The 27,669-nt window shown below is 35.3% G+C and overlaps 4 protein-coding genes across 4 annotated transcripts in view; 1 reads left to right on the top strand and 3 right to left on the bottom strand.

Annotated features, from left to right (window-relative positions):
• Nucleotides 1-3,118: 3,118 nt before the first annotated feature.
• LOC149724974 (ly6/PLAUR domain-containing protein 1-like) lies at nucleotides 3,119-6,619 on the bottom strand. The gene is made up of 5 exons (XM_089891892.1): nucleotides 5,389-6,619; nucleotides 4,728-4,819; nucleotides 4,563-4,655; nucleotides 3,758-3,861; nucleotides 3,119-3,247 (listed from the first exon to the last, which is right to left on the bottom strand). The coding sequence occupies exons 1-4, from the start codon at nucleotides 5,522-5,524 to the stop codon at nucleotides 3,793-3,795; spliced, it is 390 nt and encodes a 129-aa protein (XP_089748018.1). The 5' UTR covers nucleotides 5,525-6,619; the 3' UTR covers nucleotides 3,119-3,247; nucleotides 3,758-3,792.
• Nucleotides 6,620-7,812: 1,193 nt separating this feature from the next.
• The window catches only part of LOC149724963 (trafficking protein particle complex subunit 6b-like), a 90,947-nt gene continuing 71,090 nt past the window's right edge, over nucleotides 7,813-27,669 (bottom strand). The window contains exons 2-5 of the mRNA XM_089891891.1: nucleotides 10,429-10,546; nucleotides 10,038-10,217; nucleotides 8,848-8,931; nucleotides 7,813-8,334 (exon numbers count right to left, since the gene is read on the bottom strand). Of these exons, the coding sequence (XP_089748017.1) occupies nucleotides 8,209-8,334; nucleotides 8,848-8,931; nucleotides 10,038-10,217; nucleotides 10,429-10,512 (474 nt within the window). The 5' untranslated portion in view covers nucleotides 10,513-10,546 and the 3' untranslated portion in view covers nucleotides 7,813-8,208. The remainder of the gene's footprint in view (nucleotides 8,335-8,847; nucleotides 8,932-10,037; nucleotides 10,218-10,428; nucleotides 10,547-27,669) is intronic.
• Nucleotides 10,545-12,576, bottom strand: LOC149724973 (phosphoglycerate kinase 1-like). The gene has a single exon (XM_089891875.1). The coding sequence runs from the start codon at nucleotides 12,254-12,256 to the stop codon at nucleotides 11,006-11,008; it is 1,251 nt and encodes a 416-aa protein (XP_089748001.1). The 5' UTR covers nucleotides 12,257-12,576; the 3' UTR covers nucleotides 10,545-11,005.
• Nucleotides 22,517-26,296, top strand: LOC149724972 (store-operated calcium entry regulator STIMATE-like). Its single transcript, XM_089891775.1, has 5 exons — nucleotides 22,517-22,664; nucleotides 22,810-22,917; nucleotides 23,391-23,531; nucleotides 23,736-23,864; nucleotides 25,113-26,296. Exons 1-5 carry the CDS (start codon nucleotides 22,587-22,589, stop codon nucleotides 25,542-25,544), a joined length of 888 nt encoding a protein of 295 aa, XP_089747901.1. The 5' UTR covers nucleotides 22,517-22,586; the 3' UTR covers nucleotides 25,545-26,296.

The following is a 27,669-nucleotide window of genomic DNA, read 5'->3' as shown; positions in this document are numbered from 1 at the left end:
TAGGCCCTAAGAACATTAATATCGAATAGTAACATGTGCCACATTCTCCACCTCAACAGAAGGTATGAAAAATATACTTTTGTATTTATAAGCCCCGTATTCTGTATGTTGATTTATGTTTGTCTTTAAAGGTGAACAAAGTTACTCATTTGCGCAAGGTATAATAGGGTGGGAAAGATGGGACACCTTTTCATTCTATTTTCTCGTCCCATTTAGTTGTAAACAAAATCAATTAAAGAATTATAAACCGTATGTTCACGACTCTTATATAGACCGGTAATAATTGTTAAAAACAGTATCTTGATATTTATATATTATGTGCTAAAGGTGTCCCGTTTTCCACCACCCTACTATATAGTACTGTGGGGTAAGATGGGACACAACTAGAACATAATATCCAAATATCCAGATCGTGTTTTTAACAATAACAGCGGTCTATGTGAGTCGTGGGTGTCCCTTCCTCCCCACCCTACCGTATAGAATATTATAAAGGCATTCTGCTTCCGACAACAAGTAACAATAGCTCACCCAACAAATCGTTTCGCGAAACTTTTCATTGTGTTCCAATTGTCAAGTCCAACAGAAGACGATGAATCAAGAATAACGACCAAGTCCATAACAGTATAAGGTGGACAGCTTCCTGTTCAGGTGTAAAGACAGTTTAATACCAGCTTTATTTGTATAAGCACGGCAAGCATGAGCTGTATTTGTTTTGGGGGGTATTATAGCAGCATCGCTTTTCATTATTATTCATACGTAGTAATTTTTCTATTTTTACATGTTTTATTTGCATCTAAAATGCCACACAGCACGATTATACATCTTAAACTTACTCGTACAACAAGGTTTGGGGGCATTCCAAATTCCATCTATGCAGATGAACTGAGTATTACTTGGTGAAGGGAAGTAGCCTTGATCGGCGTTGCACTCAAGGGAGCATGTTGAGTTGAAATGGTTCGAATTCGAACATGAGAACTGCCCGTTGTTTATTGTGTTTAGTTCGACACATAGGCGCTCTGTAATGTAAGCGTTTCATAAATCCACATGCTACTTGTATAAGTTACGCAATAAAAAAAAAACTTCCTATGTGAGTAATAAAACCAAAATAAATAAATATAAAACCAAGTTTCTTGCACGCCAGCCTAGAATTACCGGCTCCACAACAATACTTCCCGATCCCTGAAACATTCCTTTGGAGTTCCGCGAATGGCAGCGTATATGAGTATAGGTGTTTATAAATGTTAAATATAAAGACTTAAAATTCATGCCCTCAAGACGGACAAAGCTTATAAACAAAACATCTGATAAAATGGTCTTTCTCCTTATATACCTATATAAGTATTTTTAAGAGAATTAAACGCCAATTTACGCGCCTGTATGATCTTTAATTATCTCTCTCAGTATCGATATGAATATTTTAGGACATTGAATGTATAATTACTAAATATAGTAGGGTTGAGGAAGATGGAACACTTTTTCACCCTGTTTTTCTCGTCTAATTTGGTAGTAAACAAAGAACGCTCATAAAATTATAAAACCGAATCCTCACGACTCCCATAGACAGTTGTTAATTGTCTAAAACACGATGAGAATATTTGGACATAATGTGCTAAAGGTGACCCATCTTCCCCCACGGTACAATATAACTTAAGGACAGTCCTTATAACACAAGCATTCTGTTTCATACACCTTGTGTCAGCTTACGAGTTACCACGTCTTTATAAACCTTCGTAAGTAATTATTTTTATAAGGGTTTTATTTGTTTTATGTATGGCTGACAATTTAGAAATCCTATTAGTGACCACTGGCTTGGAGCAATTGTCGGTAAGTGTTTAGCCTAAAAACACATACGCCTACAGTGGCAGCAGCGACGAGCATTGAAACCGTAACATCTAACCATTTCCACGGCGCCGGTCAAAACATTACCTGTACAAATTGGAGCAACGTTGTTCCACACGGCAATAGCATCCTCTATATTACAAACTAACGTCGAATGCCCAGTTAGTTCAAATCCATTGTTACAGAAGAAACTGAAAACAGAAAAATACAGTTTACAACAATTTTGGCACACCGCCTGCGGGGATTTGTTTAAAGAAAACAACACGGACAATCTGTATTGAATTCTTGTTTCTTTTAATAACTTAAAGCGTAAAGTTTCACCTGCATTCGCTACCGGCTCGATTACCGTTGGTACATTCAACGCGTCCGTTTTGCAGGTGACGCTGAAGTGGACATGTTACACTGTGACAAGTGGGTGAGACTGTTGTCCATCGTTTAGATTCCTCTGTAAAAGATTAATATTTGAAGAGTTGTACATTGGAAACATTTATAATAACATACCACATATGACCGAGCGTGAACCTCTGAGCAGGAATCCAGCATTGCAAGTAAACGTACACACGCTGCCAGTGTTCCTAGATCTCGTACAAGAAACACTTCCGTCAGTGGGCGCTGTTGGGATCGCTGGACAAGTCTTTCCTGTGGTTCATCATACAAACACAATTTAGCTTTAGGATAAAAGATAACTACTTACCTACACAAAGTAAAATAAATACAATACGGTATTTTAAAAAGTGGTATATATAGTAGAGTGAGGAATGACGGGACACTTAGCACACATTGCCCAATATTTCAAATATGCCTTTTGGGGGTGATACCTATCATATTAGTACTACTACACCTTTGTTTAGTTGACACTTAAAACAAACATATTAAAACACACGAGAAGTTGTATATACTTACGTTTACAAATAGGTGTACTCTTGTCAAATTTTGCTCCTATGCTTTTTCGAACGCACGTGCTTTTAACGTTTCCTATCAACTCGTATCCTGGAATCAAAACAGTTTTAGACGTAATTTACTGCAGGCGGTAAGAAAATCTACAAAATCTACAACTTTAGCATGAAATAACACAGAAATATGAGGCTTTAGTTTAAATAAACAGATGTTGTAATGAGATAGAAAATCATAAAATATTGAAGTAAAATAATGCCTGCGTATTCCATTTATTTCTTATTAATTGTGAAGATAGGCATCTGCATTCAATAAACAAATATATAAACGTCGTATATAATATAATGAATAGTCAGTCGCCATTTGAAACTCAACCTTATACCTTCACTGCATGCAAATCTACATTGCGTTCCGATTTCGTTGTATTTGTTTCTAAACTCGCAAACTTTGCGTCCATTTTGAGGATGTTCAAGCGCAGGACAAATAGGGCTTCTCACCGGGGTTCGAACCACAACTGTAACACAAAAATCGTTCATAAATATTATAATAAAATAACCGCCACAGCCCATGTGTGTTCTCGGGCCCTTATGTAGAAAACTCAAGAGTTTTTGGTACTTTTAATTAAAGTATGTATAAATGATATTTTTTATAATATGATGTAGAATTTTGTCCTCATAGCACCTCTTAATATATACTAGTGGGGGGAGACGGGACCTGACGTAAGACGTGTCTATAATAAAAATCTCTCATTACGGGCATCTATTAAATTATAGACGAAAAAATATGACAGTAACATTGTTTTGAATTGTTGTCAATAATTAAAGGAATGATAGTACTAGTTTGTGGTATCCTCCAAAACACGCCATGTATTTTGTTTTTTAGAAATATAGGATAATATGCGCTTAAGTGTCCTATCTTCCCCACTCTACCATATTTGTTACGGTACTTAAAATAGGACAATACGTATAATAAAACCACAAGATACAATAAAACAAGGGTAACTATGTTATATTCATTCATTCACCTGGAAGTTCAGGTTCTTCGCCAATGTACAGTTGTCTAGAGTTGGTCTTTAATGCAACAACTTCGGCATACTGAGCTTAGTTGAGATGGGTCGCATACGCTTCCCTGCAAACAATTGTTAGTATTTCATATTTGGACCGAATGTGGTTTACTTAAGTGTAACCTATGCATAAAATGTGATAGGCACGTTAACCTATGTAAACGGCGCCGTGGCGTAGTGGTTAGCGCGCCTGCGTAACCATTAGGTAATGGGTTCAAAGCTCGTCCCTGCTACCATTGTGGGCGTATGTGTCCTTGGGCAAGACACTTAACGACAATTGCTCCAACCCAGTGGTCACTAATGGGTTGTCCAAATTATCAACCATACATAAAAAAAATGAAAAAATTCCCCAAAAAATAATCACCCACAAAGTAACAAAAATGGTAACTCGTAAGCTGGCACGAGGTGTTAAACCCGTGTGATAACGACTGTCGTTTTCCGGCCACGCGAGGATAAAGTAAGTTACATTCATTCATTCATTCACATTCAAACATATAGTATTCTGGGCGGAGATGGGACACCTTATAGCATATAATATCCAAATATCTTCGTATTTTAAACAATTAACAACGATCTATACGGGAGTCGTTAGGATACGACTTTATAATTTCTTGAATATTCTTTGTGTACTATCAAATGAAATGAGAAAATAGAACGCAAAGGTGTCCCATATTCCCCGACCGTAATTAAGAAAATATTGTAAAGTATTTTGTGCACACAAGTGACCGGTTTACTTAAAATGAAATCATAAATCTGTAATACATACCTGAGAAAGGTTGTTATCGCATGCTTGTATTTGCTTGCACCTCTTCGAGATATGCACTCCGTTACCAATGCGGCGTACTTCATTCATACACATCTGCATAACCACATATAGGTCAATTAAATGAACTCCTGTGGTCCATTTCACAAAGGTATTATAGGCACTTACTTCACCGTCTTTACATCGCACCAGACCTCCTTTTGAGGTGCATTCTTCATTTGTTCTTGAGGTGTCGCATACGAAGCACATAACGGGAACAGCTATATGCGGAAGAAACAAATAAATTTAATGTAGAATCGAAGATAAATATATATGTCGATTAAATAACCAGTTGTAATACACATTATACCAAACATTCCATATCTATTGTATATGGTAATGTGTGGGGGAAGATGAGACACCTTTAGCACACAATATTCAAATATCCTGATCGTGTTTTAAAACAATTTACAACGCTCTATTGAAGTCGTAAAGATACGATGTTCTTTGTTTACTAGTAAATGGCGCGAGAAAATGTAATGAACACATTTTCATTCAATTTTCTCGTCCCATTTGATGGTAAGCAAAGAACATTCTTATATAGACCCTTGTTCCCATAGACCGCATTGTTAATTGTTTAAAACACGATCATGTTATGTGGATATTATGAGCTATAAAGGAGTCCCTACTTCTGCCGCCATACTCTGTATAACCGTTGCAAATAAGTTTAAAAAAAATCGTTAAAAAATAAACAAGATGTAAGTATGTAACTTTTTCGATGTGTACAACATGTGTTAGATAATTGAAACACACTTGCGTGCTTCACATAAACAAAAACTTAAATTCTTACCCGATGTATACTGTCGAAGTACCACAACATAAAATAAAATAGCACAAAAAATAGTCCTCATTTTGATGCCTATGTGTAAGCTTACAATATCTCTATGTTTACCACCAGTAAACGAATGACTTGTTTCGCAAAGCATGTCCCTTATATACACCCTAACGGTGGAATTTTCTCTTTTAAATTCTTTAAAACTCAAGTTGCACGAAAACGAGTTAGTTTGCAGGGCATTTGGAGAAATAAGATTTCAGAATTTGTTGATGCCTCACTGCGATAACGCTGACCATAAATAAGTCAGACTATGTAGGTCAAGCCTAAAGAGATTTATTTAGAAAATCTTACCTTGGCAGGCAGCATTTGCAACTCGCTAATGTAAACAGGTTTGACGCAAACGGTTCAACGTACGCGCAATTAAATGGATTTATAATTCACCCTGGGCAACCTATATGCAGAATGTGGCACATTATGAGAACTAACCTGAGCTCGATTTGCGTCAAACTGAAAACCGATTCGGCTGCAGCTTGAAATACTTGGAAAATCAGTTATATCGGCTGACAGTAGAAATTTTGAATTAGAGTTTTACCGCAAAGCATATTATCAGATTATAGTTAAGTAAATAGCAGTTTATGAAGGATATTTCGTGTAAACCTGTCGTCCAGGTGAAGCTTAAAATTTCGCGATACGTGGAATTGCAGGGAGACAACATTCCGATAAGTTCACATAGTTAAAAAACGTATTTATTATCGGTTGAATTTAGTGAAACGAATGGTGGACGCTGGGCAGCACATTTCACAGCGAGAAAGGTAATCGTTTGCACTAACCTTGAAACAAGAGGTGCGGCAATCTATCGGAGAGAGACAATCATCATAAAGTGTGTTCATATATAGTAGAGTGGGGAAGTTAGGACTTGGGGTAAGATGGAACACGTTGTTTAAATCTCCGTTACAGGTACCCACTTAATTAATATATTAGACACAAAAGGTTACGGTATAGTATTCGACAGTATTCTCACCGTCCAACAAATCTGTGTTAAACAAACAAAAGATTTTTTAATGGCTGAATAAAAAGCATATTAATAGGATGCTTATTTTAAATGCTTGCTGAATCGTATTAAAACTCCAGAAATTTTATAGTTTACGAGTTTGAATCATTAACTTAGTGTTGTAGTTTAATAAAACAGGCTGAAATAGCTCGTACAGTTTGATCTTTTTGTTCAAGCAATACCAATTCTTCATATAGTAGGTTGGGGAAAGGTGGGACACCTTTTCATTCTATTTTATCGTCCCATTTGGTAGGAAACAAAGAGCACTTAAAGAATTAAAAAACCGACCCCACGACTCCGATATGGACCTTTGTTAATTGTTCAAAACACGTTCAGAATATTTGGATATTATGTGCTAAATGTGTCCTATTTCCCCCCACCCCACTGTATATAGTATAAGTATAGTAGGCTGGGGACGAGAAAATATAATGAAAAGGTGTCCCATCTTCCCCCTACTATAATATACAATAACATATTATTAAAAACTGTAGCATAGGGCAAAGCCATATATAATCCCTACAAACTCCTGTAGCCTATAGCTTTGTTTGTGCGGCAAGACAAAGATTGTTAACATTTGATTTTAAATGCGTGCAATATTATTTCGTGTTTTTTACGTATATAGTAGAGTGGGGGAAGATGGGACACCTTTACCACATAATATCGAAATAGCCTGATCGTGTTTTAAACAATTAACAACGGTCTGTGAAAGTCGTGAAGATACGGTTTTATAATTCATTGAATATTCTTTGTTTACTACCAAATGAAATGAGAAAACTAAACGAAAAGGTGTCCCATCTTCCCCACCCTACTATATTAACAATAAAACAACATTTAATTATAAAACTTAACAAATATTTTACCAGCCAAAAACCCAATATATATAATTTGATTTTTACATTTTTGTCAGTATGTGTTTAAGTATCCCATCTTGACCAACCCTCCTTTATTTAACGAGTTGGGAGAAATAAACGTCCGTTATAACGCTGCGTCAGAAAGTGATTAACATGTACTGCCCACTCAATTCTTCTTCCCCTGTACCTTTACCGAGAATTTTAGCAGAACATGTGAGCGCGGGGGAGTTTGTTTATATATACAAACACTACTTGATTGCTATCGTTTTGCATTGTATAAACAAATTACCTGCTGTTCCAGCTATGGGATGATATTCTTGCTACAGAAAAAAATAAGTTTTTTATACATGTTTAAACATAGGTAATTTAGCGACTGTGGATTTTGTTTTTAAATTCCGCAGTTTAGTTGTTTTAACTACTACGATTATTTAAACCGGAGGGATAAACGAAAAATGCTATTTAATGCCCTAGCAGAGTACTTTAGAAAATCGGCAAGTCTATTTTTCGAAATAAACATTTAATTCAAAAAACACCCAATTCGATATGTATTAAGATTTATTGCACAATTCAATAAGAACGTGGTTAACTGCTTGCTAAAGTCACAATAAAAACATAGCAATCTAAACAGCCATCGTGGGCGGTATTATTCTGTTTGAAAACGGACAACATGTTATATTTTTTTAATCTGATTAATGGATGTGAAATACATTTCAGATTAACTGCTGAGGACCTTGATTGATTGACACGTGTCAAGACCGGTCAATCGTGATTGATTGACAGGTAACAAGTTTAGTCAAGTGTGATTGATTGATTAACAGGTGCCAATACAGGTCAAGTGTGATTGATTGACACATGCCAAGACCGGCCAAAAGTGATTGATTGACTGGTGCCAAGATCGGTCAACCGTGATTGATTGACAGGTGCCAAGACAGGTCATGTCCGTTGTACCATGATTTGAAACTTTGCTGATGGCATGCTAATGACCTCTGAAGTAACCACACTTTTGACGCCAAGATTGGACAACACACCACGAATTAAGCCACATGATAAGGCCAAGTACTGCGATAGTAAAAAATTAGAAAAAACAGTCAAAATTACAACTTAAATAATACGCGCCATTAATTTAAGAATACACACGCTAACTTTTCTGCCACATGGCGCTGCGTTTATGTACAATTTTTGTAGGAAGTTAAGAGGGTTACAACAAAAAATTTTTCGCACATATATTTGTTATATTGATCCCGTGAAAATTAACGGTTCAAACACAAACTTGTGTTTCTTTGTTTGTGTTATTTTAAAAAAATAAAAATTTAAATCTATATCACTAGCGATAATTGAACATAATGATGAAACATTCTAAGCCTAAACTGCAAGGGCATAAAACGAATTACATTTAAATGTTTAAAACACTTACAGCCCAAGGATTGTATTGAAAAAAATTCCTAAAGTACGTTTCGTTTAAATATATTCAGCGCGTTTAATGCTTGAGAACAGATCACATTTGGTCCAAGCATGTTATAACCAACGCTTATCGTGTCTTTCCTTAAATTAATGAAAGTTATAATAACTTACCCTTGGTGCACAATCAAGGTATTGTTTTCCTACTGAGATATGAGTAAGTAGTTTAAAGGCGTTGTCCTGCAGCACATATACACCCTGTAAAAAAAGGTAAATATGATTAACATTGAAACGGGGTCATTTGATCTGAAGTTCTCAATGATTGCTGATATTATGATGGTATGTCTTTCACAGTTCATTTCATGCTATATACGATGGTGTGACACAGATACACCATGTCCGGTGCCGTGGCATAGTGGTTAGCGCACCTGCCTGTAACCCAGAGGTAATAGGTTTAAGGCTCGACGTTGCTACCATTGGGGGCGTATGTGTCCTTGGGCACGACACTTAACAGCAATTGTTCCAACCCAGTGGTCACTAATGGGTTGTCCAAATTATCAGCCATACATAAAAAAATGAAAAAAATACCCCCAAATGGTAACTCGTAAGCTGGCACGAGGTGTTAAACTCGTGTGATAACGACTGTCGTTTTTCCGCCACGCGAGGATAAAGTAAGTTACATTCATTCATTCACCACCCGACAAGGGTATTAAGCAACCGCAAACCAGAAAATTAAATAAATAAATGTTATTAAACCATAAACTAGTCTCTAGGACATAAAACTATGCTCCTAAAATTTTTTTAAAAAACTAGAAAGTCACAAACGAAATTATAAGAATCTTGCCACTGGTGGCCAGTAGAATGGTCTACCGGATGGTTTGGCTTTTGTATGAAAAATTACTTTAAAAGTATGCGAAAAAGTGCTTTGTCACCGTAATCTCCACACAATATTAATTTAATATTACACATTCACACATATTACAGTTGTGGTTGGGGGTCTGTTGGTGGATGTTATGACCTTAGGTTAGGTTATCATATATAATTAACGGAAAAAAATGTTGTAACCATTGTTAACTGTATTTGCATGATTATGATATAATAATGTATTAATGTACCTCTTGTTAAATTTATATCACCACCCTCCACCCACACTAATACAATTACGCAGCACGTTTTGCGCACTGTTCAAGTTCTTTTTCGATAAGAACACCAAAGTTTAAATAAAAAAATATTCAACGGGTATCAGAGACATCCAAAAAATTATAAAACAAAATTTCACTGGCCACAAGGAACATCAAAACATACTACAAAATGAACTTTTAACGTTGCAAATATTTTTAAATAAAATAAACTGCATAGACTACCTGGTGGTTGGTTCTTAAGTTATCAACTTGCTTTTGGTAAAGTGAGGACCAGAAATCACGACAGATGAATTTCATGACTTCCAGCTCATCACGAAATCGTGGAAGATCTTTCGTGAGCTGCTCACCAAGACTTACACCAACTCTAAAGCCCAAAGACTCTAGTTGAGAAACACCTTTGTTCTGGAAAGAAATAAAGAAAATGCTGCTCAGCAAAACTGATGTGGAAAAATCAAATGCAGCAGCTTTTACAGTATTTTGTGTTCGCTACAAAAGGACGTTTTGCACAATTCTCTAGTTTTTTTATTAAAAATAAATATTATGATTTTAATGAAAAAACAGGAATAAATATTTTTTACAATTCTCTAGTTTGTTAAAAAAAGTATTTTACTACCTTGTTATCAATAGTGGAATAAATGTAAGCAACAAGTTGACTATGCAGGAGATCAAACAGCACTCCACTTGCGTTGTCTGTCATGTTAAAACTAGAATTCACATACAACACTATACCTGCGTGTGTGAGAAAGTAAATTAGAACCGATTATGAACTTTTGAAAAACGAAAACAGCATTGTGGAACACTTCTATACTACATGTTTACAGCAGGAATCACATTGTGCACAGTATTATAATTGGCAGAAGAAGCTTTTGATGTGAAAAGGTGCAACTTGCAAGGACACTTGTATACATTACCACAAAAAGCTATATCACATAATAACATGCAAGCTATATAGGCAGGACAGCAAACTAATTACGTGTGTTGGTGTGTATGTATTTATGCATAATGAGAACAGGTCATTTATTTCTTTAATTTTTTTCAATAATCCAGTTTGTATAGAAATATTGTAGTTCAAGTGGAAAAATTTCAGTTTGATTATCAATTCTACAGAAATACAGAATATTAAACACGGGATGTGGGTTGGGCCAAAGTATTTATAATTATATTTTAGACTGCATCTGTAAAGGTTTTAGTCACTTTTCCTCTGTTAAAGCATCGACACCAGGAAGAACCTTTCCTTCAAGTAGTTCAAGACTCGCTCCACCCCCAGTGCTCACATGACTCACTTTGTCTTCCGTGTTCCATTTGGCACAACATGTAGCCGTATCCCCACCCCCAATAATGGTTGTAGCACCAGTTTCAGTTACTGCTACTACCTCATCCATAAAGCATTTAGTTCCACTAGCAAAGTTGGGAAACTCGAACACACCAGGCGGGCCATTCCACACAATAACTTTTGCACCACCAATCACTTTGGCAAAGTTCTTACAGCTCTCTGGTCCAATATCAAGCCCTAGCCAACTATCTGGTATGCCCTCTTCTACAGTTGCAGCACCTACTTTTGCGTCTTCACAGAATTTATCCGCTGTTATAAAATCTACAGGTAGATGAATCTTAACGTTTAATTCTTTAGCTTTGTCCATCAGCTCCTGCACAATTTTAGCACCTTCTTCATCATATAAAGAGCTGCCAATTTTCATGTTGTTTAGAACCTTTAAAAATGTGAAGGCCATTCCACCTCCAATAATCATCTCATTTACTTTGCTTAGCATGTTTTTAATCAGCTGAATCTTGTCCTGAACTTTAGCACCACCCAATATCGCAAGAAATGGCCTTTCAGGATTATCCAATGCTTTCGCAAAGTAATTTAACTCCTTTTTGACAAGAAAACCTGCAGCTCTTTGATCAAGGTTAACACCAACCATGGAGCTGTGAGCCCTATGTGCAGTGCCGAACGCATCATTAACATACAAATCACCCAACTTAGTAAGGCTTGCTCTGAACTCCTCCACTTTTGCGGGATCTGCTTTTACTTTTTCTCCACTCTCATTCACTCCTTTCCCTTCCTCCTCCACATGGAAGCGGAGGTTCTCAAGCAAGATCACGGACCCAAGAGGAGGATCTGCACATTTCTCCTCAACACCTTTACCAACACAATCCTCCAAAAAAGTTACGTTTGTCATTAGTAATTTCTTCAATTCCTCAGCTACAAGGGAAAGAGAAAATTTCTCTTGTTTCCTTCCATCTGGCCTACCAAGATGACTCATAAGCACAACAGCCTTTGCTCCATTTTCCAAGCAATATTTAATAGATGGCAAAGCAGCCACAATCCTCTGATTATTGGAGATCTTTTTGTCTTTAATGGGGACATTAAAATCAACTCGCATAAGAACTCGTTTGTCTTTTACTTCTAATTTATCGATACTCAATTTCTTTAAAGACATGGCTAAATAATACAGTTTATTGCGCCTATATTTGACCTATAACAATACAAAACAAACTTATAGGTAAAAATTAACTAGAAACTGACTGGAAATTGTTACTGAGTGTATATCCAGCATAACCTATAGCCCCCACTGAATAAGCAAGCATGATTGTAATGGGAAGTAAATTTAAGCTTTGAGTTGCAACAAACCTTACAATATATATATTATATATATAAAAACAACGAGGTAGAACTGAAAGGGTGAATATCTTATGGTTATGGTTTGGGTTTAATAAGATTTTTTACTAGCACCAAAATACACCACAAAGTACCTATACACAACATAAATCCAACACAATGCAAACCGTTTAAATCAAATTAATTAAACTAATGCTGATTGTATAGACTAATAAGGTACTATAGCCTTCCCATACATATTTATATATAACTAAAAAGTGATAAGCCATATATGATACGTGATAATACTCGCTTACCACGATTCAAAAACTATTTGACCTTCAACATTACCATTTGATACCACTAAAATCCTGGCAGAATTCTGCTGAAGCACTAAACCGTCATTTTGACAAAAATCAAATTTTTACAAAAACAGTGTTGCCGAAAAAAATAACAATAAAAACGCAGGGTAGAAAATACCGGAAATGTGTTAATGTTTAACTTTAGATGATCCCGCTAAGAAATCTGTAACTTTTAAATGCAAAAGGACAACGGATTCTAGTAGAGTGAATGTATCTCTCTGATTTAAAAAAATATAATCGCGCCCCCATCGTAACGATTTTTTTTAAATCGAGTTAACACTATTACCGAAAACCACAATTTTTTCCCCAAAAAGTGCTCATATTCAAATCGTCCTGCTAGGAAATCTGTAACTTTTAAATGCAAAACGACAACGGATCTTGGTAAAGTGAATGTATCTCTTTGATTTAAAAAAATAAAATCGCGCCCCCATCGTAACGATTTTGTTTAAATCGAGTCAACATTATTACCGAAAACCGCGAATTTTACCCCAAAAAGTGCTCATATTCAAATCGTCCTGCTAGGAAATCTGTAACTTTTAAATGCAAAAGGACAACGGATCTTGGTAAAGTGAATGTATCTCTTTGATTTAAAAAAATAAAATCGCGCCCCCATCGTAACGATTTCTTTTAAATCGAGTCGACATTATTACCGAAAACCGCGAATTTTAACCCAAAAAGTGGTCATGTTCAAACCGTCCTGCTAGGAATTCTGTAACTTTTAAATGCAAAAGGACAACGGATCTTGGTAAAGTGAATGTATCTCTTTGATTTAAAAAAATAAAATCGCGCCCCCATCGTAACGATTTTTTTTAAATCGAGTCGACATTATTACCGAAAACCGCGAATTTTAACCCAAAAAGTGGTCATGTTCAAACCGTCCTGCTAGGAATTCTGTAACTTTTAAATGCAAAAGGACAACGGATCTTGGTAAAGTGAATGTATCTCTTTGATTTAAAAAAATAAAATCGCGCCCCCATCGTAACGATTTTTTTTAAATCGAGTCAACATTATTACCGAAAACCGCGAATTTTAACCCAAAAAGTGGTCATGTTCAAACCGTCCTGCTAGGAATTCTGTAACTTTTAAATGCAAAAGGACAACGGATCTTGGTAAAGTGAATGTATCTCTTTGATTTAAAAAAATAAAATCGCGCCCCCATCGTAACGATTTTTTTTAAATCGAGTCAACATTATTACCGAAAACCGCAAATTTTACCGCAAAAAGTGCTCATATTCAAATCGTCCTGCTAGGAAATCTGTAACTTTTAAATGCAAAACGACAACGGATCTTGGTAAAGTGAATGTATCTCTTTGATTTAAAAAAATAAAATCGCGCCCCCATCGTAACGATTTTTTTTAAATCGAGTCAACATTATTACCGAAAACCGCAAATTTTAACCCAAAAAGTGGTCATGTTCAAACCGTCCTGCTAGGAATTCTGTAACTTTTAAATGCAAAAGGACAACGGATCTTGGTAAAGTGAATGTATCTCTTTGATTTAAAAAAATAAAATCGCGCCCCCATCGTAACGATTTTTTTTAAATCGAGTCAACATTATTACGGAAAACTGCGAATTTTAACCCAAAAAGTGCTTATAGTTAGTCCTATTAGTCGAGGTTACAAGTTACAACAGACTCTGACCCCGCGATTGGCCGTGAAACCAGCGCCCCATACCAAACTACCGTTATAAACGTAACACTTAGTTCCAAGTTCTAACAAATAAAGAAATTATAAAACCTACTCGTGCAGAGAGAATATTTCACTTTTTAATAAAAAGAAACTGTGGAAAAATATACAAGAAAAAGAAACAAACATCTCCAGTTAAATTATAAAGAACATAAATAAAAAACATCTGTTTACAGAAAAGAATATTATACAGTTATACACCATGTAAAAAAGTTACACACATGTAAAACAAACAATATTCTTCCTAAAAAAAATACAGATAAGAATCATAAACAAATAAATTGATACATCATTTAAATTTTAAAACCCAATTGTTTAGAGGCAGTATAGTAGGTTTCTCCATGCATTTTCATCCTATAAAGAATTAAAGTTTCCGGAAACAGGACTTTATTTGCATAATTATATGCTTTAAAACTATCAAAACTCAATTTAAAAAACAACATTTCCAAACACTGACTGTTGTGCTGCTAATGCTGTAAAATTAATGATATTTATAACATGTTGCCTTATTTCCTCAACCATTTCATTTTTTACATCTTCCCAGTTTATGTTGTCATCTTTGAATTGTGGTGCATATGGCCGGTTTAAATATTTGACTGCATTTGTAGAAGAAGTTTTTAACAAATTGTCTGGCATCTTCCTTCTTTTTATAATTTTTTTGTGGCAAATTTGATTCTTCGTCATCTGAACAGCTCTCGTCATCTGAACAGCAGTCAAATGCAATGGAGGCTTTATTAAATTTTGTATCACACAGTGTTGCCTGTGAGTACAAACAATACAGAATCCACTCTCGGTATTTGGCAGAAACAAGAGTTGACCTGGTGGAAAAGCAAAGAGCTTCTGCAGTCTGACAAACACAAACTCCACAGCTGGAAGTGTCAGTTTGTTTGAAAAGTACATTACGGAAAACTTGTTTAACTTTTATGCCAAACTGGACGTCTAGAAAGGGTACGAAGTATAAATGTACTCTTTTCATAAGTTCATTATTGCTGCTTGAAACTGAATCATACCATGTTAATTCTGCTGTTTTAGAATTCAGATAAAAAAGGGTGAAGTGACTGCTCCATAACAATGGAAAAAAGTAAAATGCCGCAATGCATTTTCCTTATTTTCTACCAGAGACTCGTATGCTTTATGAGCACTTTTTGGGGTAAAATTTGCGGTTTTCGGTAATAATGTTGACTCGATTTAAAAAAAATCGTTACGATGGGGGCGCGATTTTATTTTTTTAAATCAAAGAGATACATTCACTTTACCAAGATCCGTTGTCCTTTTGCATTTAAAAGTTACAGAATTCCTAGCAGGACGGTTTGAACATGACCACTTTTTGGGTTAAAATTCGCGGTTTTCGGTAATAATGTTGACTCGATTTAAAAAAAATCGTTACGATGGGGGCGCGATTTTATTTTTTTAAATCAAAGAGATACATTCACTTTACCAAGATCCGTTGTCGTTTTGCATTTAAAAGTTACAGATTTCCTAGCAGGACGATTTGAATATGAGCACTTTTTGGGGTAAAATTCGCGGTTTTCGGTAATAATGTTGACTCGATTTAAAAAAAATCGTTACGATGGGGGCGCGATTTTATTTTTTTAAATCAAAGAGATACATTCACTTTACCAAGATCCGTTGTCGTTTTGCATTTAAAAGTTACAGATTTCCTAGCAGGACGATTTGAATATGAGCACTTATTGGAGTAAAATTGGCGGTTTTCGGTAATAATGTTGACTCGATTTAAAAAAAATCGTTACGATGGGGGCGCGATTTTATTTTTTTAAATCAAAGAGATACATTCACTTTACCAAGATCCGTTGTCGTTTTGCATTTAAAAGTTACAGATTTCCTAGCAGGACGATTTGAATATGAGCACTTTTTGGGGTAAAATTCGCGGTTTTCGGTAATAATGTTGACTCGATTTAAAAAAAACCGTTACGATGGGGGCGCGATTTTATTTTTTTAAATCAAAGAGATACATTCACTTTACCAAGATCCGTTGTCGTTTTGCATTTAAAAGTTACAGATTTCCTAGCAGGACGATTTGAATATGAGCACTTTTTGGAGTAAAATTTGCGGTTTTCGGTAATAATGTTGACTCGATTTAAAAAAAATCGTTACGATGGGGGCGCGATTTTATTTTTTTAAATCAAGGAGATACATTCACTTTACCAAGATCCGTTGTCGTTTTGCATTTAAAAGTTACAGATTTCCTAGCAGGACGATTTGAATATGAGCACTTTTTGGGGTAAAATTTGCGGTTTTCGGTAATAATGTTGACTCGATTTAAAAAAAATCGTTACGATGGGGGCGCGATTTTATTTTTTTAAATCAAAGAGATACATTCACTTTACCAAGATCCGTTTTCCTTTTGCATTTAAAAGTTACAGAATTCCTAGCAGGACGGTTTGAACATGACCACTTTTTGGGTTAAAATTCGAGGTTTTCGGTAATAATGTTGACTCGATTTAAAAAAATCGTTACGATGGGGGCGCGATTTTATTTTTTTAAATCAGAGAGATACATTTACTCTACTAGAATCCGTTGTCCTGTTGCATTTAAAAGTTACAGATTTCCTAGCAGGACGGTTTGAACATGACCACTTTTTGGGTTAAAATTCGCGGTTTTCGGTAATAATGTTGACTCGATTTAAAAAAAATCGTTACGATGGGGGCGCGATTTTATTTTTTTAAATCAAAGAGATACATTCACTTTACCAAGATCCGTTGTCTTTTTGCATTTAAAAGTTACAGAATTCCTAGCAGGATGATTTGAGTATGAGCACTTTTTGGGGTAAAATTTGCGGTTTTCGGTAATAATGTTAACTCGATTTAAAAAAATTGCTTTCACCCTTTTTACTTTACAAGAATTCGTTATATTTTTGCAAATAAAATGACGGGGCATCTTTTAAAATTATAAAAATAAGTTCTTATTTATACCCTGCTCTAAATATTTTATTGACTTTGCCGGCAACACTGCGCTTTCAACGTCACTTTTCTGTTAGCGTAATTCTAGCAGAATTCTGGCAGGATTTTAGTGGTCATTTACCACTAAAATCCTGGCAGAATTCTGCTGAAGCACTAAACCGTCATTTTGACAAAAATCAAATTTTTACAAAAACAGTGTTGCCGAAAAAAATAACAATAAAAACGCAGGGTAGAAAATACCGGAAATGTGTTAATGTTTAACTTTAGATGATCCCGCTAAGAAATCTGTAACTTTTAAATGCAAAAGGACAACGGATTCTAGTAGAGTGAATGTATCTCTCTGATTTAAAAAAATATAATCGCGCCCCCATCGTAACGATTTTTTTTAAATCGAGTTAACACTATTACCGAAAACCACAATTTTTTCCCCAAAAAGTGCTCATATTCAAATCGTCCTGCTAGGAAATCTGTAACTTTTAAATGCAAAACGACAACGGATCTTGGTAAAGTGAATGTATCTCTTTGATTTAAAAAAATAAAATCGCGCCCCCATCGTAACGATTTTGTTTAAATCGAGTCAACATTATTACCGAAAACCGCGAATTTTACCCCAAAAAGTGCTCATATTCAAATCGTCCTGCTAGGAAATCTGTAACTTTTAAATGCAAAAGGACAACGGATCTTGGTAAAGTGAATGTATCTCTTTGATTTAAAAAAATAAAATCGCGCCCCCATCGTAACGATTTCTTTTAAATCGAGTCGACATTATTACCGAAAACCGCGAATTTTAACCCAAAAAGTGGTCATGTTCAAACCGTCCTGCTAGGAATTCTGTAACTTTTAAATGCAAAAGGACAACGGATCTTGGTAAAGTGAATGTATCTCTTTGATTTAAAAAAATAAAATCGCGCCCCCATCGTAACGATTTTTTTTAAATCGAGTCGACATTATTACCGAAAACCGCGAATTTTAACCCAAAAAGTGGTCATGTTCAAACCGTCCTGCTAGGAATTCTGTAACTTTTAAATGCAAAAGGACAACGGATCTTGGTAAAGTGAATGTATCTCTTTGATTTAAAAAAATAAAATCGCGCCCCCATCGTAACGATTTTTTTTAAATCGAGTCAACATTATTACCGAAAACCGCGAATTTTAACCCAAAAAGTGGTCATGTTCAAACCGTCCTGCTAGGAATTCTGTAACTTTTAAATGCAAAAGGACAACGGATCTTGGTAAAGTGAATGTATCTCTTTGATTTAAAAAAATAAAATCGCGCCCCCATCGTAACGATTTTTTTTAAATCGAGTCAACATTATTACCGAAAACCGCAAATTTTACCGCAAAAAGTGCTCATATTCAAATCGTCCTGCTAGGAAATCTGTAACTTTTAAATGCAAAACGACAACGGATCTTGGTAAAGTGAATGTATCTCTTTGATTTAAAAAAATAAAATCGCGCCCCCATCGTAACGATTTTTTTTAAATCGAGTCAACATTATTACCGAAAACCGCAAATTTTAACCCAAAAAGTGGTCATGTTCAAACCGTCCTGCTAGGAATTCTGTAACTTTTAAATGCAAAAGGACAACGGATCTTGGTAAAGTGAATGTATCTCTTTGATTTAAAAAAATAAAATCGCGCCCCCATCGTAACGATTTTTTTTAAATCGAGTCAACATTATTACGGAAAACTGCGAATTTTAACCCAAAAAGTGCTTATAGTTAGTCCTATTAGTCGAGGTTACAAGTTACAACAGACTCTGACCCCGCGATTGGCCGTGAAACCAGCGTCCCATACCAAACTACCGTTATAAACGTAACACTTAGTTCCAAGTTCTAACAAATAAAGAAATTATAAAACCTACTCGTGCAGAGAGAATATTTCACTTTTTAATAAAAAGAAACTGTGGAAAAATATACAAGAAAAAGAAACAAACATCTCCAGTTAAATTATAAAGAACATAAATAAAAAACATCTGTTTACAGAAAAGAATATTATACAGTTATACACCATGTAAAAAAGTTACACACATGTAAAACAAACAATATTCTTCCTAAAAAAAATACAGATAAGAATCATAAACAAATAAATTGATACATCATTTAAATTTTAAAACCCAATTGTTTAGAGGCAGTATAGTAGGTTTCTCCATGCATTTTCATCCTATAAAGAATTAAAGTTTCCGGAAACAGGACTTTATTTGCATAATTATATGCTTTAAAACTATCAAAACTCAATTTAAAAAACAACATTTCCAAACACTGACTGTTGTGCTGCTAATGCTGTAAAATTAATGATATTTATAACATGTTGCCTTATTTCCTCAACCATTTCATTTTTTACATCTTCCCAGTTTATGTTGTCATCTTTGAATTGTGGTGCATATGGCCGGTTTAAATATTTGACTGCATTTGTAGAAGAAGTTTTTAACAAATTGTCTGGCATCTTCCTTCTTTTTATAATTTTTTTGTGGCAAATTTGATTCTTCGTCATCTGAACAGCTCTCGTCATCTGAACAGCAGTCAAATGCAATGGAGGCTTTATTAAATTTTGTATCACACAGTGTTGCCTGTGAGTACAAACAATACAGAATCCACTCTCGGTATTTGGCAGAAACAAGAGTTGACCTGGTGGAAAAGCAAAGAGCTTCTGCAGTCTGACAAACACAAACTCCACAGCTGGAAGTGTCAGTTTGTTTGAAAAGTACATTACGGAAAACTTGTTTAACTTTTATGCCAAACTGGACGTCTAGAAAGGGTACGAAGTATAAATGTACTCTTTTCATAAGTTCATTATTGCTGCTTGAAACTGAATCATACCATGTTAATTCTGCTGTTTTAGAATTCAGATAAAAAAGGGTGAAGTGACTGCTCCATAACAATGGAAAAAAGTAAAATGCCGCAATGCATTTTCCTTATTTTCTACCAGAGACTCGTATGCTTTATGAGCACTTTTTGGGGTAAAATTTGCGGTTTTCGGTAATAATGTTGACTCGATTTAAAAAAAATCGTTACGATGGGGGCGCGATTTTATTTTTTTAAATCAAAGAGATACATTCACTTTACCAAGATCCGTTGTCCTTTTGCATTTAAAAGTTACAGAATTCCTAGCAGGACGGTTTGAACATGACCACTTTTTGGGTTAAAATTCGCGGTTTTCGGTAATAATGTTGACTCGATTTAAAAAAAATCGTTACGATGGGGGCGCGATTTTATTTTTTTAAATCAAAGAGATACATTCACTTTACCAAGATCCGTTGTCGTTTTGCATTTAAAAGTTACAGATTTCCTAGCAGGACGATTTGAATATGAGCACTTTTTGGGGTAAAATTCGCGGTTTTCGGTAATAATGTTGACTCGATTTAAAAAAAATCGTTACGATGGGGGCGCGATTTTATTTTTTTAAATCAAAGAGATACATTCACTTTACCAAGATCCGTTGTCGTTTTGCATTTAAAAGTTACAGATTTCCTAGCAGGACGATTTGAATATGAGCACTTATTGGAGTAAAATTGGCGGTTTTCGGTAATAATGTTGACTCGATTTAAAAAAAATCGTTACGATGGGGGCGCGATTTTATTTTTTTAAATCAAAGAGATACATTCACTTTACCAAGATCCGTTGTCGTTTTGCATTTAAAAGTTACAGATTTCCTAGCAGGACGATTTGAATATGAGCACTTTTTGGGGTAAAATTCGCGGTTTTCGGTAATAATGTTGACTCGATTTAAAAAAAACCGTTACGATGGGGGCGCGATTTTATTTTTTTAAATCAAAGAGATACATTCACTTTACCAAGATCCGTTTTCCTTTTGCATTTAAAAGTTACAGAATTCCTAGCAGGACGGTTTGAACATGACCACTTTTTGGGTTAAAATTCGAGGTTTTCGGTAATAATGTTGACTCGATTTAAAAAAATCGTTACGATGGGGGCGCGATTTTATTTTTTTAAATCAGAGAGATACATTTACTCTACTAGAATCCGTTGTCCTGTTGCATTTAAAAGTTACAGATTTCCTAGCAGGACGGTTTGAACATGACCACTTTTTGGGTTAAAATTCGCGGTTTTCGGTAATAATGTTGACTCGATTTAAAAAAAATCGTTACGATGGGGGCGCGATTTTATTTTTTTAAATCAAAGAGATACATTCACTTTACCAAGATCCGTTGTCTTTTTGCATTTAAAAGTTACAGAATTCCTAGCAGGATGATTTGAGTATGAGCACTTTTTGGGGTAAAATTTGCGGTTTTCGGTAATAATGTTAACTCGATTTAAAAAAATTGCTTTCACCCTTTTTACTTTACAAGAATTCGTTATATTTTTGCAAATAAAATGACGGGACATCTTTTAAAATTATAAAAATAAGTTCTTATTTATACCCTGCTCTAAATATTTTATTGACTTTGCCGGCAACACTGCGCTTTCAACGTCACTTTTCTGTTAGCGTAATTCTAGCAGAATTCTGGCAGGATTTTAGTGGTCATTTGATACACATACAAAATGTTAACCTTGTTGAGCACGTAAGTGGTGATATGAATTCTTTTTCGTACCACTAAACTCCTACCAGATAGGATTCTGCGGAAGCACCAGTCCGTAATTTTTCACAGAAATAAAAAAGGCTAGAACGCTCTAGAGTTTGTATTTATTTTGGAGATGCGCGGTATATTCTTTATTTCTGTTCCTCTGTAGTATAATGAACAAAAAAAAAGTTCAACCCGAACTTTGCAAGTTTGTTGGCATTTTGACAAAAAAATAATATGTTTGGTGGTGCCGAGTACAATGCACATCTGTCTTTCGGTATAAATAAACTCCAACCGTACATTGTCATGTAAATTAACGTATTTTCGTCGACATTCACGATTTTGTGACGAACCAACATGAATAACATTTTCTGCGTCTGTAGATTTCTTTACGTGACGTCATTAGCTGTATAAATACAAAATACTGGTCATGGGTCAGTGCAGTTGTAAAATAAATGCGCAAACACGAAGTACGTTTAGTTTACATATATTGTTAACGTAAACACAAAAATCGAGTTGTAGTCGTGGTAGCGTTTTAGAATGCACTTTTCATAGTATATACGTGTTATGGTTTCTCATAAATGTTTCTTTTTTATACGGCTATTTCAATCTTTTAGACTGCGAAATAATACAAGTCCCAAATCTGAAAAAAAGTTTAGAAAAACTTATCTTCTCCTTCTGAGAGAAATGGAAGAACTTGAACTGGTCCGACCTTCTCATTGTGAAAGAGGAGAGTTAACAGCACCTTTTGGAATTGGAATACAAGTAACTTAACTGCATGTGATAATATAATAACTGCAATGCAATTGTGAACATGTAAATTTTTGCTTTTATCCACTTTAAACCAGACCCACATGTTTATGTCTGAACTCTGCTTTAAACTAAACCTTTTTTGGTGATAACAAAACAGGCAATTCTTGGGGCAATTGCGTTCAGTACACTCCTCTTAAAACGGTGGAGAGAACCAAGGGAACTTCGCAGAACTTGGAAAATTTGGTTTTATGATACCTCGAAACAGGTTGAGTAATAAAAGTTATTTTATCCTCTCATGCTGAAGAGTCAATATTACTGGTTATATCATAGATGGTCTTGTTTCATTCACGTCCTGTCCGCTTACGATTTACCACATATTATGTAACTTGAGTGCATTTTAAGTGGCCTTATTTCTGTTTGGCTAAACAGTTTGTGACTACTGAGTTGGGGCACTTTTTGTTAATTTCTTCCCCAAGGACATGTACACAGACAAATTTTTTTATCAAGAATTGTATTCAGAATTCTTTGGTTGAAATGCGAGTGCCTAATTTTTTATACAAAACACTAGACAAGTTGCATAAAAAAGTTGTTATACCAAACCATAAACAATGTAGTAAAGTTGTTAAACACTGTAGGAATATTATTAGTAGGAAAAATGTCATACTGGTATGAATTATTAAACCTTTTACCTATAAAAATAAAGCTTTCAAAAATTAACTGGTTTTTGTTTTTGTCCAGGGTGTAGGTGCTGCTTTCATTCATTTTGCTAATGTGTTTCTTGCTGATGCTGTAACTGCTGAAGACCCATGTACTTGGTATCTAATAAGCTTTCTGTTGGACTCAACAGTTGGTCTTTTACTGATTTACCTTGGTTTTAAAGTAAGTGGGTAGAGAACTATTATTTCAGAGTAAAATTGTGACATCCTTTAAAAACGTAGTGTGACATTGATTATCTTAAAAGTAAAGAAACAATATAGGGACATAATTTGACATCTCTGGCATAAAACCCATATCCTCTGTTGTGTTATAAGAAATTAACCTTACACATAAAATATAAAATTGCTCTTACAATTTTCCTACCAGCTTACTCAAAAAATAGTACATCACTTCAAGATTAGAAGTTTGTACTTTGGAGAATATGGCAACCCACCAAAAATCAATGCATTTCTTGGCCAAACTATTTTGTACCTCATTGTAATGGTTATTGAGAAAGTAAGTGCATGTTTCATATTTATTTTAAACAGTAGGCTATACTGTGTTTGCATTATGTGTGATTTTACGTCTTTCACTTTGTGTTAGGTAACAGTGTTTTTTATGTTTAAAAAAGCCAAAGTTATGCTTATATTGACTTAGTATAGGCTTTGCTCTGTTATGACAATATGTGTAATGTTAAAAATGTATAGGGGGACACACAAATAATAAACAGGGGTGACTTATGTTTCAGTACTCTAGTGTTAAAAAAATAACCTTTTTTACCCTTGTCCCTTGTATCTGTAGCGTCTATACAAACCCAAATATATATTTCATTACCAACATTAAGGTGGCTGTACACAGTATCTGGCATGCGAATTGTCTTGCGAAATCGTATGCAAACCCATTACCGAGTTCCGCATGCGGCAGCGAAATCCGAACAAAACAGACAAATTCCGGATACTGTGTACAGCCACCTTTAGTCAATGAGGTTCCGTATGTTAAATGTTATGCCCCATTAGGAAATTAAAAAACATGCTGCCTATGAATAAACATGTTGTATAAACTAAAGCAAACTCTATAAAGGTACTAGATAAAATTTAAAACCTCAAAAGAAGCATTAAAGAGTTTTAAATAGATTTACATCATGCTGTATGTTTACCAAATTTCCACTTAAATATCCAATGGAAGTATCTTAAAGTTACATGGTAAATTATTATTGGTATACTGTATGTATCACCTTTTGGTTGTAATACTGGTAAATGGTATGTTACTTGCTGGCTGTCATAAATGATATACAGCAGGAAGCATTTTATGATATGTTGCATGTGCAACATTTCTTCACATAAACATTACATAATATATCATTAGTGTGCGGATATGTGATACATGTGTAACTAACCTGGTTGTCATGGCACAGTGGTAGGTGCTCAGCCCAAACGCTACCAGTGCAAGACCCAGCACCGCTACGTTTGTTGGTGTATATATGTTTCGTTAGGCAACACAGTTAATGGCTACTGCTCAAACCAGTGGTCTTCTATGGGCTGTTCAAATTCTCAGCCATACTTAAAAAAAAAAAATATGTATGTAGTTACTACTAAGCAGGCACAAGGTGTATAAAAGGAACACTTGTGTTATAAAGACTTCGTCGCTGCCAAGGATAAAAGTTTCATTCATTTATAATCCTGTATATAGTGAACTTTGTAATAAAAAAAGTGTGTCCTATCTTAAACCATTAGTTCTAATACTATATTGTCCACCATTTCAAAGGTTTTAGTTGGTGTGATGGTGCTACCATCTTTTTGGCATGAAGTGAGAAAAATATTGCTCAGTTGGATCAAGGACCCTCACATAGAAGTAGTGCTGGTCATGCTTATAGTTCCATTTTGCGTTAACGCTCTCATGTTTTGGGTGGTGGACAATCTACTAATGAAAAGGTCAAAGGCGAAAAACCTTGTGAGCCTAAACAGTGGTAGCCAAGAGCAACTGCTTAAAATGAGTGGCTATGCCAAGTGCAATGCTCAGTACTTTAAACTAAAGCCAGTTGACCACAAGCAAACTACAGCGCTTCTTCTGACTGACCGTCAGGACTCCACGGATGAAGAAATACTTCTGATACGGAAATGCAGCCAAACAACTCCCGATGAAACATCCACTACGTCTAGCATTGGTGGTGAATACAGTTGTTCAAATATAACGTAAGCTGTAATTTATTATTGCTACCCAAAAAAACTGAGCTTGCAGGTTACCGCCATGTACAATTCTTGGTACTTTTTTTTCTGGGTCTTAACATTCTATTAGTCTGAATCAGCTATACTGTACATTTTCCAGTGCTTCCATTCGCAAATGCCTTGTACAATCAAACCTTCGGCAACACTGTCGGAAAAATATTTCCAACAGTAATGTGGCAACGTTTCATTGGTCTTTAGTGTGTACTGTTCCATTTTATTTAAACATTTTAATCGTGCATGTGTTTATACTGAAGTGTCTTACTCCAACATTTTTCTACGCAATTGATATTTGCATTCGCCGGCACTTTCTTTTCATGCATTTACTATTTCCACATAAATATGACACACTATTTTTCCAACAGTATTGGCTTAAGGTGAACACAAAACCTCAAAAAAAAAGTTTAAAACACACAAAACTAAAGTATTGTTGTCAAAATGATTGTTTCGGTGTGAATGTGAAGAACCATACAGTTTGTTGACCCACATAACATTTTAAGTAGATAGAATGCTCTACAAACTTTAGTGCAATAAAACTTATGGTAAATTACTGATTTTAGTCAAAGTTATGGCCCGTAAACATCATTTGCAAGAAAGTAGCATATGGTTTAGATATGCATAGTTTGTGTCTGAAGCCTTAACTTTTTTAGATTACTTTTGCTTTTCTATCGTTCTTGGTGTTGTTTATATTTAATCAAAGCACTAGAATACAAAGCACACAGCTTATGATAACTATTGTTTGTGTGTTGAATGCTACAACAGCTTACGACAGGTAATAACCCAGCATCGTTGTCGTATAAAATTTGGTCAGGTGTGGTGACATATTTTTGATTAATTGTAAAAATAAAAATGTGAAATGTTTAACAAAAACCATGCAACACTTCAATTTAAAAGTATTATTATTATGAGCCGTACGCATTTACACAAGAAACAAAACCTGAGATAAAGCAAAGTGTGAGGTAAATATGTCTAATAAAAGTAAAAAATAAAACAATGAATGAAATAAGACAAACGAGGTAGCCTATGCAGATATTATTAATAGGATCAGAAAAAAAGGGTCCAGTAATGAAGAATTATAGAGGAGATTACATACTGGCAATTTAACTTTCAAAACGGCTGTTGTAATTTATATCACAACACCGGATTGTATTTCACGGTTCCGCGTAGGTGCGGCGCATGCGTAATAGCATGGAAAATTTTATGCTCAGAGATTATTTTTTTACACAAATTGGCACCCACGATTGTTAGTTACCGCATTGCATCGAATGCCTGTATTTAGACATCTGTCTTTTCCTGATCGATGTGGGTGAGATCCGGCAGCAGCATGGCACGTCGCGGGTTCCAGGATTAGCGGTTAAACTAAATTGTGAAGCCCGCCACTTCCCGAAGGTGGGCGACAAAGGCTTTGATAGTAATGGATGGGAGATCTTCACCTGGCAACTTGGCCAAGGTAAGATCATGGAATACTGAACAGGTTAATGCTTCTATCTTGCGTTAATGGACATAAACGCTAACATTGTGATAGGATGTCCCATCTTCCCCATCACAGACAGGTCAGATCGGCCTTTCATTTTATTTGGGTTTATGCAGATCATTGGCAAATATGCTATGTCATGAGATCACCGGAAAAATGGAACGTAACGTTTGCCGTAGCCCCTGCCGGTTAATGATTCTTTTGAACTCCTTCGCCTACCTGCAGCTGTCATGTTTTTCCACCCTTCTTGTTATATGCTGCGACCAAACAGCCTGGTCCGATTTTTTACCATCAGCATTATAACTGAACTTTAAAGGTAGTTATAGGTAAGAGTGATGAAAGAGATGAAATTGCCATGGATAGTCAAGTGGTAGGACTGCAATACACATAATATTCCGGCGCCGTGGCAAAGTTACCGCGCCTGTCTCTAACCCAGAGATTGGTTCAATGCTCGCCGCTGCTACCATTGTGGACGTATGTACTCTTGGGCAAGATTCTTTTCGGCAATTGCTCCAACCCAGTGGTCATTAATATTGAGTTGGCCGTATTGTCAGCCATACATAATTACTCACAAAGTAAGATACGCGTGGTAAAATATCCCACGAGGTGTATGAAACAGAATTCC

This window comes from Ciona robusta, chromosome 14 (genome assembly GCF_009617815.1).
Source record: "Ciona robusta chromosome 14, ASM961781v2".
NCBI lineage: Eukaryota > Metazoa > Chordata > Ascidiacea > Phlebobranchia > Cionidae > Ciona > Ciona robusta.
This window is presented reverse-complemented; position numbering and strand designations above follow the sequence as displayed.